General features: G+C 36.5%; 1 protein-coding gene across 8 annotated transcripts in view; it reads left to right on the top strand.

The window, feature by feature from the left end:
• The window catches only part of LOC114046236 (guanine nucleotide exchange factor DBS-like), a 366695-nt gene that overhangs the window by 297419 nt on the left and 48347 nt on the right, over nucleotides 1-20929 (top strand). For 7 of the 8 annotated variants that reach the window (XM_027866491.1, XM_027866492.1, XM_027866485.1 and 4 more), the window contains 2 exons: nucleotides 415-505; nucleotides 17253-17372. In XM_027866491.1, the coding sequence (XP_027722292.1) occupies nucleotides 415-505; nucleotides 17253-17372 (211 nt within the window). The remainder of the gene's footprint in view (nucleotides 1-414; nucleotides 506-17252; nucleotides 17373-20929) is intronic. The other variant, XM_027866486.1, reaches the window with a different exon arrangement.

The following is a 20929-nucleotide window of genomic DNA, read 5'->3' on the forward strand; positions in this document are numbered from 1 at the left end:
TAAACAGCCAGTGGACAGAGAAAGAGATTGCCATGTTTTTCTCCACTGTGGAGCACCAATGTGTTTAGCTTCATGAATAATAGGTTTTACCAAGATCCTCAAAATGCAAGGTAGTTGATACTGAGCTAAAAAAGGAAATGGATATTTGAGCTGTACAAAAATCTGTTTGTCTGTGGATAAGGACTGTTCCTGAACTGACTCAATGAGGCTGCATGGGAACCCTCTGGAAATGCTGCAGTCTTTTCATGGGCATATTTTTCATGGAGTTATACATTGCAATGCAGAATGGTAAAAGGTTTATTATATAAGAGGTGTCATTTTACTGTGAAGCTTTCTTAGAGATGTATTGAAAAAGGTTTGTCTTCCTGCCTAACTGTGATGATAATAATAATGTGTCCTGTCTTCTTGTTTTAGTTTACAGGACACTGGAATTGGGTTTATCCTTGTTATAGACCGGAGACAAGACAAATGGACTTCTGTGAAAGCCTCTGTCCTTCGGATAGCAGTAAGTTCTAAAAGATTCCAAAGATCCTGTGGGCTCTTGTTGGCTTATGTTGAAAGTGCCAGTCATTTTTTTTCCTTGCAGGGCATTATCTTTTTTGATACTTCTACTGCGGTAGTTTATTCTCCCACTTTGGCTCAGCAGATAAGGGCAAAGAGCCATGTACGAAGGCAGGAACTTGCAGCTTAGGCTCTGCAATACTGCTGAGGTGGATAAGAAGATACATATGAGCTCTAGGCAATTATGAAGGCAATTATCCAGTATATGGACACTGAAGGGAGCTATTTTTTCAAATTACTTAGGGGACCATTTTAATTCTTGTTTTCCACATACCTGTGAGTTCCTTGGTGTGAGTAACTTCCTAAGCAGAAAAGCCCTCCATCAATGCAGATCTGCAACTTGTCACTAACTTTAGGTCCTAGAGAGCTACCCAGGGGTTACTGGGAGGGTAAGTGATAGCTAATACAGATAGTGTGGGTCAAAGATAGAACTTACACCCAAGTCTTCCTGCCTCCAAGAATGACTTTCTCTCCATTCTTCCATGACTGCTTTAGGGACCTATATAGCTGGAAAATAATTTTAATTCACCAGGGCAACAAGGTAAATTGAGGCAGATCTACAAATGCCTTGTTTTAAATGATTATTTTCTTGATATTGGTAGTTGTGTCTTGAGCAGGGAAATAATTATCCATCTGTCTAGAATTAGCTGAACACAGTGTCGATGTTGGATACTGTTATGTTTTTTTATTTCTTAACCAACTTATTTTAAGCAAAATCTTTTGGCTACATTTTTTAAGAGGGTATTTTTCTAAGGTTTTTTTTTATCTAATTGAAAAAGTATACACTGAGCTGGTCTCTTTTTGCTTCTTTCATGAACTTTTTGTTCTGTCACTTAGAATGTTCTAATCCTAGGAATGGTGACCTTTAAGAAAACATCAACATTATAAACATATTTCCTTTATGGAACTTGGCATTTTCTGCCTTATGCTACAGTTCATATGTGTACATGTCTTGACTTTCCTCCTAGACCATAAACTTTTTAGTATCACTGATGATGCCTACCTAGCCCAGTATCTTATCTCATAGTAGGTGCTCAGTAAAGGAATGAATCTAGTTTCTGGTAGATGACCACTTAGTCAGCTCAGAGAGAAGAAAATATACTCCATTGTCAAAGGCAGAAAGAGATGACCCCAGCCTGCCTTGGTAACTCATTCCCATGTTTAATGACACTGACAGCTACAGAGATAGACTTCTTGAAACTTTATTCCTTGATGCTGCCTAGCATGGTTCCTTGTACTTAGTGAGCAGTCAATTAATATTTATTTGAACTAATGAATGATGAAGATCAGTGAAGATGGGGAACAGGAGGTCAGCTATTCAAATTGTCCTTTGCTGTAGTACTAGATTTATACAGATGAATGAAATTCACAGAAAATCTAAAACCTTTCATCTTAGCAGGTATTTTCCACCTCTCCTTCAACTAAGTTTATCATCAGAGCTAGAGAGGGCAAATTTTTGTGATTTAAATTTTGACTCTTTTCCCTTCATCTACCAACCTATCGAAGGAGTGGCTCTTACATCATAGCAAAAAGAATGATCAGGCTTCATCCTGAATAAGAATAATGATAGCCATCATTTCCATAGCACTTGTAAGTTCTGTAAAGCGCTACATATGTGTGTATACATACATACATATATACATACATCCATATGTATATATATATATGTATTTATGTATATATACATAGACATACAAATTTTATTTGAATAAGCAAGAGTTGACTGTAATCCATCATAGATTTAAATGCTTTAAATTTTCCTTAACACTTATACACACTGGGCTAAATAATCAAAGTTCCCATAACCTTTCAGTTTCAGTTTTGTTATCCAGTGCTTGAATCCTGAATCTTTTCTGAGGGTTTCTTATCCTTTTAAAAGAAATACGGTATAACCTATATCTGATTGTTTACCATCTCAGAGAGGGTGGGAAGAGAGGGAGGGAGGAAGGGAGAAAATTTAGAACTCAAAACTTTTTAGAAAAATGTTTAAAAAAATTGTTTTCTGAGTTCAAATCTGGCCTCAGACCAAACACACGACACTTACTAGCTGTGTGACCCTGGGCAAGTCACTTAACCCTAATTGCCTAAAAAAAATTGTTTCAACATGTAATTGGGGAAAAAATAAATATATTTTTAAAAAATAAAAGTATGGAGTTTCTAATAGTGGCAACTGCATTGAGACCTTAGCATAATGACACTCCTACTTATTCAGCTTCTCCTTATGTACTTTGTCATACAGTTGCCTTCAAAGGTCTGCCAATGCCCAGTGCTACATCTTTCTGATGTGGTTAGATGCTACTCTAACGTGTTAATCTTCACCTAGAATTTCTTCTGTCTTTCTTCCCTAATTTGTCCCCCTGGAACTTCTTCAACAAATTCTTTGGGAATTATCCTTCAAATTGGCATTATTTTCTTATTCCAGTATTGCTTCCCAGTTTGAGAAGTAAACTTGATTACAACATCTTTTGAAAGGGAATCCAAATATATCAGGCAGTTTTGAGAGGAGGCCATATTCTTTATAATCAACTTTTATTTCTTTTTTAAATTTTGTTTTATTTTGTTTTGTTTTTTAGGCAGTTGGGGTTAAGTGACTTGCCCAGGGTCACACAGCTAGTAAGTGTCAAGTGTTTGGTCTGAGGCCGGATTTGAACTCAGGTACTCCTGACTTCAGGGCCAGTGCTCTATCCACTGCACCACCTAGCTGCCCCTCTTTTTTAATTTTAAAGAATTTTTAAAATATGTGCACATATATTTAAAACTATTTTGAATATTTTAATTAAATTAAAATAATTTAAAATTAAATACATATTTAAAATTCTTTAACATATATAAATTATATACATATATGTACATATATTTACATTTGCTACCACTATCCTCATCAGACAATAAGTAAAGTCACCCAGGTGATATTTAAATACCTATTTTAAAATGTGTTTCCCTGAATTCACTTTGTTAACAAGTTTTCTTAGTATTAGGCTAGATGATAAATGAGACAGGCAGCAAGCTGGTAAAGTGAATAGGAATTGAAACTTCAAATCAGGAAGACTTGAGTTTGATCCAATCACAAACACTCGCTATATGACCCTGAGCAGGTCGTTTACCCTCTGGTTGCCTCAGTTTCCTCATCTGTAAAACAGGGATAATAATATCTACCTTCCTGGGTTGTCATGAGGATCAAATGAGATAATAATTGTAAGGAATTTTGCAACCTTAAACTACTATATAAATGCCACATATAAATAGCTTTTGGGGCTGCCAGGTGATATAGTAGGTAGAGTCTGGGCCTGAAGTCAGGAAGACTCATCTTCATGAGTTCAAATCTGGCCTCAGACACCTACTGACTGTGTGACCCTGGGCAAGCCACTTTTTTTTGTTTTGTTTTGTTTTTTTAGGCAATTGGGATTAAGTGACTTGCCTCAGTTTCCTCATCTGTAAAATGAGATGGAGAAGGAAATGACAAACCACCTCAATATCTTTTCCAAGAAAACCCCAAATGGGGTCACGAAGAGTCAAATGCAACTGAACAACGATAACATAATAAGCTATTATTATCTGCCTCTGCTCCAATCCCTATCTGTTGAATTCTCTTCCAACATGGATTGAAACTGCCCCATCAAGCTTTCCACAAACCCTTCCCTGTCCCACTCCTAAGTGAAACTGATCTTTCCCTCCTCAAATTTCTCCCATCTCTTAACCTGGAAAGCCATCTCCTTTGAATTGATCTCCCTTTCTTTTGTATCCTAATTATTTGTGTACATATATCCCCTATTAAGTTCTTAAGAAGAAGAAGAACTGTAAAGTATCTTATAGAGGTATCCCCCCAAGGCCTTGCCAGAATGTCACGCAAGCAGGTCTGTAAAATGTTAATTGAATGAAATAATATCCTAGGGTAAACGGCAAAAGTATACTGTTGTTTTACATTTTTTTAAATGTAATCTAAACTAGTCTTTATAGTTAAGTCTCTTACCAGCTCTTTTTATTTCTATATTCCTACTTTATTTTAATTCTGAGCCTCCTAGAATATGGGACTTCAACAATATGTGACTTCAACAATATGAGTATCTTCCCTACCTATCATAGCAGAGGTTCTTAACATGTTTTTGTCACGGTCCCCTTTCACACTCTGAAATTATATACGTCTCATAATGTATTTAAATGCTTAAAAATACATATTACATAATCAAAATATTAAATATCAATAAATAATTTTAAAGACATATTATGTAATCAAAAAGGTTCTTAACCTGGGACCAATGAACTATTTTTTTCTTTTCTTTTCTTTCTTTCTTTTTTTCTTTTCTTATCTTTTTTTTTTTTGGGTTAGGCAATGGGGTTAAGTCCAGGGTCACACAGCTAGTAAGTGTCAAGTGTCTGAGGTCAGATTTGAACTCACGACTGGTGCTGTATCTACTGCACCACCTAGCTGCCCCAATGAATTTGTTTTTTTTAATAGCTTTATAACTGTATTTCAATATAACATTTTGATTAGCATTTAAGTTCCTTGAGAATAATAATAGTGATGAGGATGATGATAATAAACATTTGTATAGCATTTACTATATGCCAGGCACTGTGCTAAGTACTTTATCATTATTATTTAATTTGATCCTCACAACAACCCTGGGAGGTAGGTGGGTGATATTATTATCCTCATTTTACTTACAGATGAGGCAAACAGAGGTTAAGTGACTTGCCCAGGATCACACAACTAGAAAGTATCTGAGGCCGAATTTGAACCCAGGTCTTCCCTACTCCAGGTCCAGAGCGCTATCTACTGTGCCACCTAGCTGCATGTACTGTCGTTGCTTTATATTATAAACTAGAGCTAAGGGCTCTTGGTACATACTAAACTTAAATCCTTTTTCATTTATTCATTCATTCATTCATTCATTCACTTAATTCAGACTACTGCATCTCTTTAATTTAGTATGAATGAAGTATAGGAAAAGCAAAATATTTATTATTATTTGTTATTAAGTGTTTACTATGTGCCAAGCAGCATGTTATGTCCTTGGGGTATGAATCCAAAATATCAGACAGTCCCTGACCTCAAGAAACTTACATTCTAATAGGGTAAGACTATACATACGGAATGATGGCTGGAAGGGGTGTTTTTAGTCTAGGAACTGACAGAAACAGGGCAATTGAATGACTAATCTTTCCAGGACACATTTTATTTTTGTTTTATTTTTAGATTTTATCATTTTTTTATTTTATTAAATATTTCCCAATTACATATAAAAAAATTTAACATTCATTTTTAAAAATTTTGACTTCTAAATTCTCTCTCTTCTTTGCACCCCTCTCTCGCCCCTTGAGAAGGTAAACAATGTAATATCAATTATACATGTGCAGTCATGCAAACATATTTCCATATTGGCCATGTTGCAAAAAGAAAACACACAACCCTCATGCCCCCTTAAATATAAAAAAAGTGAAAAAAGTATACTTCTGTCTGCACTCAGATTTCATCAGTTCTCTCTCTGGAGGTAGATAGTATTTGTCATCATGGGTCCTTTAGAATTGTTTTGGGTCATTGTCTTGATCAGAGAAGCTAAGTCTTTCATAGGTGATCATCCTTAAAATATTGCTGTTACCATATACAATAGTCTCCTGGTTCTGTTCACTTCACCCTGCATTGGTTCATATAAGTCTTCCCAAGTTTTTCTGAAACTATTTTGCTTGTGAATGACTCATCTTTTCCAGGAATAGTAGAGTTGTTTTGATTACTGTTCCTAGAACAAGAAAGGGTCCAGCAAGTAAAAATGGGAGCATGGGATGAATATAGAAAACCACTTGGATGACCTGAATCTAAATTAGATATGGAGAACTATCACAATCAGGAACCCAGGTTCCATACTGGGAGGCCTGAGGTGAGTTTGGGATGAGGAAGAATAGGATGAAGATGACCAGGGAGCAACTTTTTGTAAACTTTTTGGGAGCTGCTGTGTATAAAAAAAAAATATCACCTTGTAATGGCACTCACTGAATTTCTTGCTTAGAAAATCCACTTCCAAAACCGAAAAGTCACAACTTGCCACATGGTGATGCAAATAAAAGAAAAAAAAGTAAGTTGGTGATAAATGTACTTGTTTATCAGTAAATATCTTTGGCAACTACAATGAAATTCAACATTTACATAATATGCTCTAATTTTAGAGCTATGTTTGGTACTACAGGCTGAGTGGATAACACAAGCTTCTATTTTTGGGATACTTGGTATATTTGGTTTGGAGAGTTATTATGAACTTGGTATTGAATGGGCCAATAAGAGGCTTTGGGAGCAAGAATTTAGAATTACTAAAATCAGATTGCTTCTTTCATTGCTTTTTCCTGGTTCATCTTTTCTAATGTTTCTTGCTGTCCTTACCTACTCCTACCTTTACATTGAAGTCACTGAGTTAAAGTGCATATGTTGATTTAATTTGGAGACCATGTCAAGATCTTCATAGGATTTCCCTTTTTCTTCATCCTCTACAAAATACTGAGCTGCATTTTCAGGATTTTTTTTTTTAGTCATTCAGTTATAATTTATTAAGTATCTACTATGTGCTAGGCACTGCACTTAGCATTGGGGATAGAAACAAAGACAAAAGAAAAATCCCTACCCTCAAGTAGCTTATAATCTAATGGGAGGAGAAAACAAGTAAGTATATGTGTACAACATGATATGGACAGGATAAATGGGAAATAATCAACAGAGGGAAGGCACTAGAATTAAAAGGAACTAGAAAAGGCTTCCTATAGAGGATGGGATTTTAGCTGGGTCTTGAGGGAAGCCTGGGAAATCAGGAGGCAGAGATGAGGACAGAGAGCATTCCAGGAACAATGGATAACCAGAGAAAAATAGAGCGTCTGATCTGAGGTATTCCTCAAGGCAAGGAAGTCACTGTCATTAAATCACAGAATATGTAGTTAACATATAAAGTGTAAGAAAACTAGGTGGCTAGGTTATGAATGATTTTGAATGCCAGAGGATTTTGTTTTTGATCCTTAAGGTGATATGGAGTCAATGGAATTTATTGAATAGGGTGGTGACATAGTCAGACTAGCACCTCAAATAAATATTTATTAAAAAAAAGTTTTTTTCAAATATTTATCATGAGCACTGAAATGCAAAATGACCAAACATCCCATGAAATAGTGTTTCTTGTTGCCTTTGGATAAACAATAAAACCTATTCCACCAATTCCTTTATTTTCCTCTTCAAGGAGGTGAGCCTTCAATTTAGCTATATAATTCTCATTATTTTGTTTTATTTATAGTGGAATGTCAAGTTTAATATGATTCAGTTCCTTCAACAGTATGTTCATTCATTGGTGACTGGAGAAGATTCTCACATTCAAGAGTATCTACAGCTATTTTAAAGTTCAAAAACTTTTAAAGTCCCCAAACTTTTGCCTTCCTTTCTGCCTCCATTTCTATAGAAATAGAAGGGAGCCACCAATGATTGAGGTTAATTCTGCATTTGGCTTTGTTTTATGGGTTTCCATGAATAAAGATTTCATGCCCTAGTGACTAGCCTACTGGTGATCAGATTCTTCATTCTTTGCTAAGTTGGTTTCAGAAAACAGACTGTTTTTGAAACCTTTCCAGCGTAAGGGTCTCCTCCATGTCATACTGGACCATCAGGATAGGACTTTGGAGAGGAAACTTATATAGCCTTATTTCGAAATAAACAGCCATATAAAATCTAGGAAACATGAGTCAAGTTCTTACTTTCATTGAAGGAAGATTTTAGGAATTCTGCCTTTGAGTCTATTATGCTAGTTGATTCTATAGAAAGATACTGAAATATAATTATAGAAATAACTTACTACTGGATATATATAATTGGTTCCTTCTCCATATTAGGAATAATTATGGAAAGTTTGGCTGGACGACCACAGGTTTATGGATTTAGAGCTGGAAGGGACCTTAAAATCATCTTCAGAGATTGTTAAACTATGTTCCGTGAACTTAAAAAATGTTTTTTGATAACTGTATTTCAATATAATTGGCATCCTTTAAATCTTTATGTATTTTATTTTACACATTTAAAAATATTATTCTAATAAGGGGTCCATAGGATTCACCAGATAGTCAAAGGGGTCCGTGACATATACACAAAAAAAGTTATGAATCCCCAACCTAGTCCACTCTCTTATTTTATAAATGAGAAAACTGATACTTAGGTTAAGCAGCTTGTTCAAATCTATACAGATAATAAGTGTTATTTGAATCCAGATCCTTTGACTTGAAATCTACTGCACTTAAACATGGGCAAAGTTTCCTAAGCTAGAGCAGGACTTTTAAAAACTATTTTGCAAAGCTCAAGTTTCTCAAAGAAGTTTATTTGGATTTTATGTATTACTATATGAGAGAAGTTGGACCTTAGGTAGTGGTATGAAATTATCATTCTAAAAAACATATATTTTATGTTTCCAGTTTTCTCTCATTACAGTTCCTTTCTCTTCTATCTGTAGGTTATATTCACATCAGCAAATTCCATTTAGCATTGTTATTAGATGCCTTCTCTCTTAAAGGCACAGTTAGATGCTAAAAATATATATAGAAAAAAGGGAAATAATTTCTGCTCTCAGAGGACATTACATTCTCACCCCAACTCCACCCCTGCCAACTTTGTGTTTGTAGCTAAGGCCCACATCATAACTTCAAACTTGAAAGGAACTCGATCCCCTACTCAAAAGCAAATAATATAAATAGGATTTCTATAGGTAGAATATATGTTATATTGATCTTACTAATGCCTAGGTAAAGCAAAACATAAGAAAGACTGAAATGCTGTTACAACTACCATCTTCAAACATACTACCCTAATATTTATTTATCAATAGAGCCCTAACTAGATATTTTTGTGATTTCAGCAGTCCAAATTTAGGGAGTATACCATAAAATTGCTACTGAGGGGGTGGAAATATGTTAGAAGATGGATGAGCTCACTGGAAATGCAGCCAAAGCAGAATTTATTCTTGGTAACTGGATGCTAATCACAATTGTTGTATGCTGCAAAAGGCCACACACAAATGTCTTCAGTACTCTCTAAATATTAGTACCTTGGGCTAAATCCTCATCACCCCAACCTAGTTACATATTTATATTTTTTTAAATGAATGAAAAAGCATTTATTAAGCACTTACTGTTTCCCAGGCACTATGTGCTAAACTCCGGGGATACAAAAATAAAAAGCAAGGCAGTCCCTGATTTAAAGGATATTGTATTTTTTGAAAAATAGCTTTTCTTGATATATTTTGTTTTTCTATTTCTCCCTGTATCCTTCCTTCCCCCTGCTCCCAGAGAATCATCTCCTGTAATAATTTTCGTCAAGTACATGGGAAGGGCAGCTAGATGGTGCAGTAGATGGAGCACTGGCCCTGGATTCAGGAAGACCTGAGTTCAAAATCTGGCCTCAGATACTTGACACTTTCTAGCTGTGTGACCCTGGGCAAGTCACTTCACCCCATTGCCTTGCCAAAAAAAAAAAGTACAGGGGGAAAAAATCTCAGCAAAACTTATCAACATATTAATGAAATCTGACATTATAGTAGTGTTCCACTGTAGACTGTCCAACACCTCTGCAGATGTCTTCTCATATCTCTTCTTTGGGGCTAAGGTTATTCTATATCCTTTTTTTTTTTAAGGCATTTGGGATTAAGTGACTTGCCCTGGGTCACACAGCTAGTAAGTGTCAAGTGTTTGGTCTGAGGCCAGATTTGAACTCAGGTCCTTCTGACTTCAGGGCTGGTGCTCTATCCACTGCGCCACCTAGCCGTCCCTATTCTTTATCCTTTTACAACCTTCATTTTTAACTGTGATGGTTCTTTCCATTTATTTTGTTGCAGTCATTGTGTATATATTATTTGCCTTGCTCTGCTTACTTCACTTCACATCAGTTAATGTATTTCCATGCTTCTCTTTTCATTATATTGTTTCTTTCAGCATAGTAATACTATTCCATGATATTAGTGCACCACAATTTGTCTAGCTATTCTGTAATTTATGGATAACTACTTTGTTTCTAGTTCTTTGCTGTTGCACAAAGTACCACTATAAATATTTTGGTGTATATTTCTTATTACAAATAACCTCCTTAAAGTATATGCCTCATAGTGGAATCTCTGGGCTGATGGATATGGACATCTCAGTCACTTTATTTGCATAATTCTAAATTGTTTTCCGAAATAATTATAGCAGTTCATAGCTCCAGTAACAGTATACTAATGTGCCTATCTTTCCATGACCGCTCTAATACTGACTTCTTACCTGTGCCAATTTGATGAGTGTGAGATGAATCCTCAGAGTCATTGTGTTTTCCATTTCTTTTATTATTAGTGATTTGGAATATTCTTTTGTATGACTTAATAATCTGTAATTCTTCTTTGGAGAATTATCTGTTCATATCCTTTACCACTTAACTATTGGGGAATGGCTTTTGATCTTATATATCTTTGTAATCTTATTTATATCAAGTATACTTTTCAGAGAAATCTGATACAAAGATTTTTCCCAGGTAACTACTTCCCTTTTTGTCCTAGATGCTGTCCTAGTCCTGTATGTGAAAAAGCTTCTCAATTTTATTTAATTAAAATGATCTTTTTATCTTTTGTACTTGCCTCTATCCCTCTTTGGGTAAGAATTCACCTGTTGCCAATAGATGTGAAAGGTATATGATGTACTAGAGTTCTGATTATTCATGAGATTAGCATTCTCTCAGATATGGGCAACTAAGTGGTGCAGTAGATAGAGAACCGGGCCTAGAGTCAGAAAGATCTGAGTTCACATGTGGCCTCACACATTTGCTAGCTGTATGACCCTAGGCAAGTCACTTAACTCTGTTTGCCTCAGTTTGCTTATCTGTAAAATGAGCTAGAGAAGGACAGGGCAAACCACTCCAGTATCTTTGCCAAGAAAACCCTGAGTCGGACATGACTAAAACAACTGAATAACAACAAAACATTCTTTCAGACAGACCTCATCTGCTAACTCTTTTGTCTAAGGGTCTCTATCTCCCCTGTGGGGTGGTGGTCTTCATTCCTTTTATCCCCTCAGCTGTGAGGTTGCTTCTTGCTCTGGGTGCAAAAATTCCTCCTCATGGCTTTGCCTCCAGCCTTTTCATATAGCTGATGTCAAAATTATCTTCAACACCATTTCCAACCATCTGGTAAACATCTCCACTGGATGTCATACCAACATGTCAAATAGAACATATCTAAAACCAGAATCATTATCTTTCCCTGTAATCTGACTCTTCCTAACACTAATTTCCTCCATTATTAACCCAGGCTTGAATTTTCAGAGTACTTTTTTATTCTTTCTTCACCACATCCCCCAGTTCCTAAATACAGTTGTTTATACTTCCACTGTCTGTCATGTCTTTCTCCTTCCATCCATTCCTTCTGCCACCATATTAGTTCAAATCTTCTCATGTAAACTATTATGAGAGCCTCCTGCATAACATCCTCTCCTCCAGTTTCTTCTGTTCTACTACATCTTATACAACACCACCAGAGTAATACACAATTCTTATCACATTGTCTTTCTGCTTAACCTTCAATTCCATTTTCTGTCAAGTAAATCAGTCTAACCTCTAGAGCCCGGTATTTAAAGCCTTGGACATTCTGCCACCTTTCCAGGTTTATTTCTCTCCTCTCCTTTATACTCTCCATGCTGCAGTCACACTGGATTCTTCACTATTCCCCAAACTCTTTCCACCCTGCTCCATCTCTTTGCCTTTGCTCATGCCTTATCCTACACTTTTGAAATCCTACCTCAAGACTCAAATCAAGTATCGCTTTCTCTAAAGCCTTACCTGACCACCTGCCCTCCTCTCTTTCAGAGTGATAAGTGGATTTTTCTTCCCTCTAAACCATCCTAGCACTTTATCACATTTTTTTGTAGTTCTCGCCTTTTGTATTTTAACATTTATTTATTCCCTACCATCTCCTCTTCCATATTATAAACTCTTTGAGGAAAAAGGAATGTTATTTATTTTTGTTTCCTCAGTACTTAGTACAATGCTTTCCTCATCACAAATAATCAATTGAATTCTCTAAATAAAATCCTGAACCAGAAAGTAGAAAGACAAATAGAGAAATTGTTTAGAATGTCATGAGCTACTTTGGTGCCTGGTTTATAAAAAAAAATACATAGAATATAAAGTTATTGATTTGATAATTCATCATTTTTTCTTGCCTTTTTCTAAAAGTTTAGTCAAAGAAAGCTGCATGGGACATTAAGCATGAATCTTAGGAAGAAAGTAATAATAATGATTAAGCTCAACCTGCCCTCAGGGAGCTTACTTATTGAAATATGGCATCACTGCTGCCACTCATGTGCTCTTGAAGTGTAATCATGTGGTGTGCCAAAACTTGATCTGTGGGAATTTAGAAGACATGATTCTGTGTCACCTCACAAAAGATATCACTAACAATTCCTTTCCCTAAATAATAGTGTTAGATTCACAAATAAAGGTGTAAGTTTGATCTTGACTCATTAAAGGTGACTCAGAAATATTTTAAGTTTTCAGACATAAAACATGGCTTGTATTATGTACTGAGTACTCAGGTCAAAATATCTGAACAGACAAAACAGGCAGGGGCTTTCACTTTACTGTTAACTTTTTCCTTTTGTTTTTTCACTGCAAAGTTCTGCTTAAGGGTCTAGGTTTTAAATTTGTGAATGTAGTCAGTCCAAAGATACTCACTAGCTTGTATTTTTGGAGGATGGCATTGTGTGTATATCGGTCCCCAAAATAAAGCATTTCAACATTAACATATTTTTTCAGTATAGACTCTAAAATTCTAGGATTACTTTACCATGTATCTTCTATCCACATTAATTTATAGCCCCTACTATATATATATATACAGTAACCTTTCATTTGTCAAAAATCATAGTCAAATCGAGCCCCTAAAATTTTTGAAATAAAGATTGACCCCACACAGTGAATTAGCTTTTTCTGTAGTCATATCTGCTATTGCAAACAACTGCACCTTGAACTACATAAGTTGGGGGGGGGGGTACTTGGTGGTAATTGCCACCAAGTTACCATTTCATTGGAGCTCCAATCAAACCAGTTCATCAAAAAAAGTATTTATTGAAAAACAACTATGTTGGGGCAGCTAGGTGGCACAGTGGATAGAGCTCTGGCTTTGGAGTCAGGAGGACCTGAGTTCAAATCTGGCCTCAGACACTTGACACTTACTAGCTGTGTGACCCAGGGCAAGTCACTTAACCCTAATTGCCTCACCAAAAAGCAAAAACAAAACAAACAGAAAAAAACCAACAACTGTATCCATGGTGTTGCTCGAGGTCACTCTAGAAGATGTAGAAAACTATACAAGAGATGGTTCTTGAGCTCAATGAGCTTGTAGTCTGAGAAAATAAGTTGCTACATGAAAAGCTGAATAACAATACAAGACAAAATATGACTAAATGCTGGCTAAGTGGTACTAGCAGCAAAGTGAATTCTAAAGGTGATTGGCAGTTGGGGAAATCGAGGCAGGCTCAATTGGAGCCCTCCTGGAGAAGTAAGGACTTGGGGAAATCAGGGAGTTCAGGGAGGATGTGGACTTGAGATGATCCTCAAAGAATTTATATGGGTAGGTGAGCCACAAAAGGCATTTCTGGTAGGAGCACAGCATGACCAATAGTGTGAAGGCTTGAATGAATAAAATACATGAATAGGTCAGGTTGGAGGGAAGGCAGTTGAAACTACTGGTTCAAATGAGATATGGTGTTTAGCTATGAATAATTTTTCCATTTTCTCCATAGTCTCCTTTGCCACAGATAATATAGAGTTGTCTGAGTAAGGGAATCTTGTTTTTACGTTACCTTTGATGTTTTTGGCCCATGTATCTAGGATCATACATATCCAGAAATTGATGGAAGGAAATATTTTTGAAGTAAAATAAAATGAAGGACATTTTAATTTGTGGAGGGAGTTGGTAATCCTTTTTTTAAAGTGTATTTATTTCCCTTAGTACCCTGTGCTTCTTGGCTCTAAAAACACTTTCCTGCTTTAATTAGCAGAATTTTCCACGCAGGCTGCCCTGATGTATAGGAATCCATTGGGGAAACCTCAGATCCTAATGCCATGAGGTCATCTACCAACCAGGTTGTTGTCTTTTCTATTACTTGTAGATTGAGACTGAACCTTACAGATCTGGTTTTTCTACAGTAATTAAAGTTTCAGTCAAATTATGCAATTAATTGATTTCACTCATAATTGTCACAATGTTCCTTAATTCTCTTGAAGAAATTGGGAAAGTAAAGTATATTTCTTTTCCTGTTAGCTTTCAAGGAAGTAAGCATTTCTTTAAGAAGAATTTCTTCATCCAACCCTGCTTTTGGCTACATCAAACATGCAAATGCCTTGGGGATAGGGCTTGCTCAGTGAGGCAGCAGCAGAAGCAAAAGAGCGAGATAATGAGCTGAAATGGATTTCAGGTTTTCCTTGCTCTCCCTGCAGAAAGCCTGTTGGCTTTTATAAGCCTGAGTAGAGCCAGAAGGCATTCAGTCACAGTAAAACAATGACATTTTTGCACACCATGAGGCATAGAATTTTCAGTCTCACCATCACCACCACTCCTCCCAAGTCTTCCTCCCCCTCCCCCATCCTAGCCAACATTTATATGATTGGGAAGTTCTAGCTGGACTAAGTTCATGTGAAAAAGATGAGAATTTTTAAGGGACTGTGAGCTCAACAGCATGACATAGCTCCCCCTGCCCCTCCCCAAAAAAAGAATTCAGTACTTGGCTCGCTAATAGAAATCTATGGTTTACAATGAGGGAAGGGATAGTTCTGAATTCTGAACCAGACAGATCCCTCTTAGAGTACTGTGTCCAATTTGAGTTGCTGCATTTTAGGAGGGACATCAATATACTAGAATATGTTCAGAGTATCTAGGATGCTGGGGGAACTCAAAATAGGCCACATGAAGATCAGTTGCTGGTGGAACCATAGTTATTTAGCCTCACAATTAAGAAGGCATAAAAGAGGTAGGATAGTTATCTTCAAATATTTGAAGAACTGTTGCTTAGAAGAGGAATCAAACTTGTTTTCCTTATACTAGTAGGTGTAAAGTTGTAGTACTTTCTGGAAAGCATATTTTAATTCAATATAAGAGAGAATTTCCAAATAGAACTGTCTGAAAAGTAGAAGGGGGCCACTTGGGAAAGCAGTGGGATTCTCCAACACTGGGGGCCTTCAAAATGGAGGCTGTATGGCAACTTGTTAGAAATATGGTAAAGGAAGATTTGTGCTTAGTGTAGGGATTGGCGTAGTTGCCTTCTTAGGTCTCTTCTATTTCTAAGAGTTTACAATTCTATTGTTCTCTGCTGTTCCTAAGAGAACTTATGTATCTCTACCTATAGGCAGCTTTGTATTTCAGTGCTATGTCCCTATAACCTAAAAGAGTTTTTTAATCCATTGGATTTTCTGATAGAGAATGGGTCACACACAGAGTTAATAAAGATACCTCTATTAGAATCCATTAGTGAGCTACAAGATTCTCAGAGTCTACTATAATATTTTAATGGACAGTGAGTAGAGAAACTTTTCTTGAGTTACTGTATTTTGTAGATTACTGCAATACTGCTTACTATACAGCCAGCATGATATATTTTCATTCTTGCATCACAAAAGCACACATATGACCACTTACTTCAAATTGCCTGTTTGTATTGAGCTATGCAGAACTATTATTGTTTTTTAAACATGTAAACATCTTTGTGGTGGTTGTTTGGTCATGTCTGGCTCTTCAAAAACCCCATTTGGGGTTTTCTTGGCAATGATATTGGAATGGTTTTCCATTTCTTTCTCCAGTTCATTTTATAGATGAGGAACTGGAAGCAAACTGAGTTAAGTGACTTGCCCAAGGTCACACTAGCTGGTAAGTGTCTGTGGTCAGATTTGAACTCGGAAAGATGAGTATTCCTGATTCCAAGCCCAGTGCTCTATCCACTGTGCCACTTAACTGCCCCAAATGTAAACATCTTAGCCCACTAAAATTAGTTTGCTCAAAATACCATATAAATCATCTAGTCACCCATAGTGACTGGCATGTATAATCCAAGAGCCTTTCCATAGTGAACTTAGGAAAGAGAAGTCATCATGAGCCTACTTAGTATAATTTTTCTTTAATCAACTGTATGTTCACCACCCAAAACCTGTAGTAAATTGTATATCTCAGCCTCTTTTGCTTAAACTAATGTTCCATTATTGCTCTGTGAACAAATGTTTAATAAGCACCTATTTTGGACCCAATGGGCAGCTAGGTAGTGCAGTCAATAGAATGCCAATGCTGGAGTCAGGAATCCAGACTCATCTTCTGGCTTTACTACCTGTGTGACCCTGGGCAAGTCACTTAACCTTGTTTGACTCAGTTTCCTCATCTGTAAAATGAGCTGGAGAAGGAAATGGTAAACCACTCCAGTGTCTTTGCCAAGAAAACTCCAAATGGGGTCACAAAGAGTCAGACATGACTAAAATGAATGAACAACAACATGGACCCCATGTTGTGTTAGGGCTTGTGGGGGAGGGGGCCCAATAGATATACAAATAAGTGCTCAGAAAATATTTAATGATTTTTCTAAATTGGTGTTTTTATATTAAACTTGGAATTTTAACTGTCTAGAGCAGCAGTAGCATATGTTGTTTATAAGAAATGTCTTCTTTTTACTTACAGGCATCTTTCCCAGGGAACCTGCAGCTTGTCCTTGTTCTACGCCCAACAGGATTTTTACAACGGACTCTCTCAGACATTGCTTTCAAATTCAATAGAGATGAATTTAAAATGAAGGTACCTGTAAGTATTTCCATACTTGATCTTTTTCCCCAAGGATGTGCTTGTGAGGAAAGGAATCTCTTCCTTTGTTACCAATGGAAATTGTCTAAAGTATTAATAATTATTATAAAATTGTTGTGATAAGATTCTGGACACTTATTCCCCAGGAAGGATCCCAAAGATGTCATTAAAGAGACTTGGAAAAATGATTGGACCTTGAACTGGGAAAAATTTGATTGATTAGACTTTGAGTTCCAGACTTCCATAAATTACCTAGAACTTGAGGTATCCCCCAGATGGTGAGACAGATGTAACACAGACCCAGATGTTAGCCTAAAATCAGACCTGAGCCTGATAACAGAAATAAGAACCAAACTTAATAGTCTGCTGATTTTGCCAGAGAGAACTGACTGTGAGGAATAAGAATAGAACAGGGTATCCCTTTAAGCCATCTGTGGCTAGACTATAATATTTAGGATAGGATTTTCTGAATCTGCAACTCATGAATTATGATTTTGGTTATGCTTTGTTTTACCTTCCTCTTAGGAAAACTCCTTTTGAAAAACCCACCCAAACACATCTCAAACAAAACTAAGAGACGAAGGGGTCTGTACACACCCAGCTCGGCAGCAGCATGATGTCATGCAAAGACCCCTGGATTGGGAGTCAATGCCTTTGTGTTTCAATCCCAGTTCTGCCACACCTGTGTGACCTTGGGCAAGTTATTAATTCACTTGGAAAATGAGAGGGGTGACTAAAACAGTGGTAGACATGAATCTCTGTGGGCAACATACTGACCTAGGAAACTACAAATCAACACAATCTGTGTTGTATTTTTATTTATTTTATTAAAAATTTCCCAATTCCATTTTAATCTGGTTGGGTAGCAGTAGGAGTTTTGAGATCCCACTTGCCACCTGTAGGCTGTTGTCACAGTCCTAGGGGAAAAAAAGGAAGATATCTTTCACTAGAGGAAAAGACAGGAGGGGGAAAAGAAGGAAATACGTACTTATATAGTACCTACTATGTGCTAGGCTTTGTGGTGCTTTTTACAAATATTATCTCATTTGATTCTCACAACAATCCTAAGAAGTAGGTGCTATTATTATCCTTGTTTTCACAGTTGAGGAAACTGAGGCAAACAGAGGTTAAGTAACTTGCCCAGGGTCACACTGCTAGTAAGAGTTTGAGGCTAGATATGAACTTGGGTTTTCCTGACTCCAGATGCAGCACTCTAATCCTTTCTTTCCCCCTCTTGCCTCTAGTGAAGGACATCTTCCTTTTCTTTTTTCTTTCTAGGGCTGTGACTGTTCTTTAAGGAAAAAAAAAACAAACTGAATGTGCAGAACTCAATATGTTGGTAGCAGCATTAGGTTAATTTGTATTTCCCATAAAATATAGTTAATGGCTCTGAATTACCAATAGTTACTTAATGAATCATCATGGCACAAGTGGCTGCCAGTATAAGTCTTCTCTCTTGTGAATTTCTGCAGAAATAGTGCATTTCTTTAAAATAAGAGAGCAACAGGATATGTGGCTTGATCCAAGAGCCCTTGTAATATCTTAGGAAATGTGAATTGAATTATTTGTGGAAACTGTGATTCTGATGCAATGGTACTTTTATAAAGTTGTTGTTAATGTTGTTCTTTTATTTTCTTAGTGGTATCCAACTTTTGTGACCCCATTTGGAATTTTCTGGGCAAAGATACTGGAGTGGTTTGCCATTTCCTTCTCCATCTCATTTTACATATGAGGAAACTGAGGCAAACAGGGTTAAATTACTTGTCCAGGGTCACACAGCTAGCAACTATCTGAGGCCAGATTTGAACTCAGGAAGATGAGTCTTCCTGCCTCCAAGGCAGGCTGTCTATCCACTGTTCCATGCCACTTAGCTGCACACCTTTTCTCTATTATGTTTCCCCAAAACAACTTTTCCACACAAATCAAAACAAAAGCAAAAACTATCCTGAAAAGGAAGGGTGAAGAAAAGGTGGCTTTCATTCCCTTTGCTCCCCATCACCCATCTCTTCCTGTCCCCTCCCTCCAATACATGAAGCCATTTCCTTCTTCATCAATTCACAGAATCATTGCTTTTTTGGTGGAAGAGACCTTTAAGATCACGTAGTTTAGCCCCCTCATTTTACACATAAGTAAACTGAGATGTAAAGTGACTTGTCCAAGGTCATGCAGGTAGTAAAGTGGTTGAGCTAGGATTTGAACTCGGGTTCTCTGACTCCAAATTTAATCTTTTTTTTAATTAATTTATTTATTTTTAGTTTTCAACATTCACTTCCATAAGATTTTGAATTTTCTCCCCTTCCCTCCCCTCTCCCCTCACCAAGACAGCATGCAATCTGATATGGGCTCTACATACATATTCATATTAAGCTTAGTTTCACATTAGCCATGTTGTAAATAAGAATTAGAACCAATGGGAGGAACCATGAGAAAACAGAAACAAAACAAAGCCAAAAAAAGAGAGCAAATAGTATGCTTCAATCTGCATTCAGACTCCATAGTATTTCTCTGGATGTGGATAGCATTTTACATCATGATTCTTTTGGAGTTGTCTTAATTCCTTGCATTGCTGAGAAGTGCTGTTACTGTGTAACTACGTTCTCCTGGTTCTGCTCACTTCACTCAACATCAGTCCATACAAGTCTTTCCAGGTTTTTCTGAAGTCCACCTGCTCATCATTTCTTACAGCACAATAGTATTCCATTATATTCATATACCACAACTTGTTCAGCCATTCCCCAATTGATGGGCATCCCCTCAATTTCCAATTCTTGGCCACCACAGAAAGAGCTGCTATAAATATTTTTGTACATGTAGGTCCTTTTCCCATTTTTATGATCTCTTTGGGATACAGACCTAGAAGTGATATTGCTGGATCAAAGGATATGCACAGTTTTATAGCCCTTTGGGCATGTTACAAATTACTCTCCAGGATGGTTGGATCAGTTCACAAATCCATCAATAATGCATTAGTGTTCCAATTTTCCCGCATCTTCTCCAACATTTATCATTTTCCTGTTTTGTCATGTTAGCCAATCTGATACATGTGATATGGTACCTCAAAGTTGTTTTGATTTGCATCTTTCTAATCAACAGTGATTTAGAGCATTTTTTCATATGACTATAGATAACTTTAATTTCTTCATCTGAAAACTGCCTGTTCATATCCTTTGACCATTTATCAAGTGGGGAATGACTTGTATTCTTATAAATTTGACTCAGTTCTCTTATGTATTTTAGAAATGAGGCCTTTATCAGAGACACTGGCTCTAAAAATTGTTTCCCAGCTTTCTGCTTCCCTTCTAATCTTGTTTGCATTGGCTTTGTTTGTGCAAAAACTTTTCAATTTAATGTAATCAAAAGTATCTATTTTGCATTTCATAATGTTCTCTATCTCTTGTTGTAATGATAATACCTGATACTTATATAGCATTTTAAAGTTCAGAAATCCTTTACATAAATTTTCTCATTTGAACCTCAAAATAACTCTGTGAAGAGTATTATCGTCATTTTGCAGATAAGCAAACTGAGACTCATAGAGCATAAGTGACTTTCCCATA

This window comes from Vombatus ursinus, unplaced genomic scaffold, assembly GCF_900497805.2.
Source record: "Vombatus ursinus unplaced genomic scaffold, bare-nosed wombat genome assembly UNPS02014781.1, whole genome shotgun sequence".
In the NCBI taxonomy this organism is placed as follows: Eukaryota; Metazoa; Chordata; class Mammalia; order Diprotodontia; family Vombatidae; genus Vombatus; species Vombatus ursinus.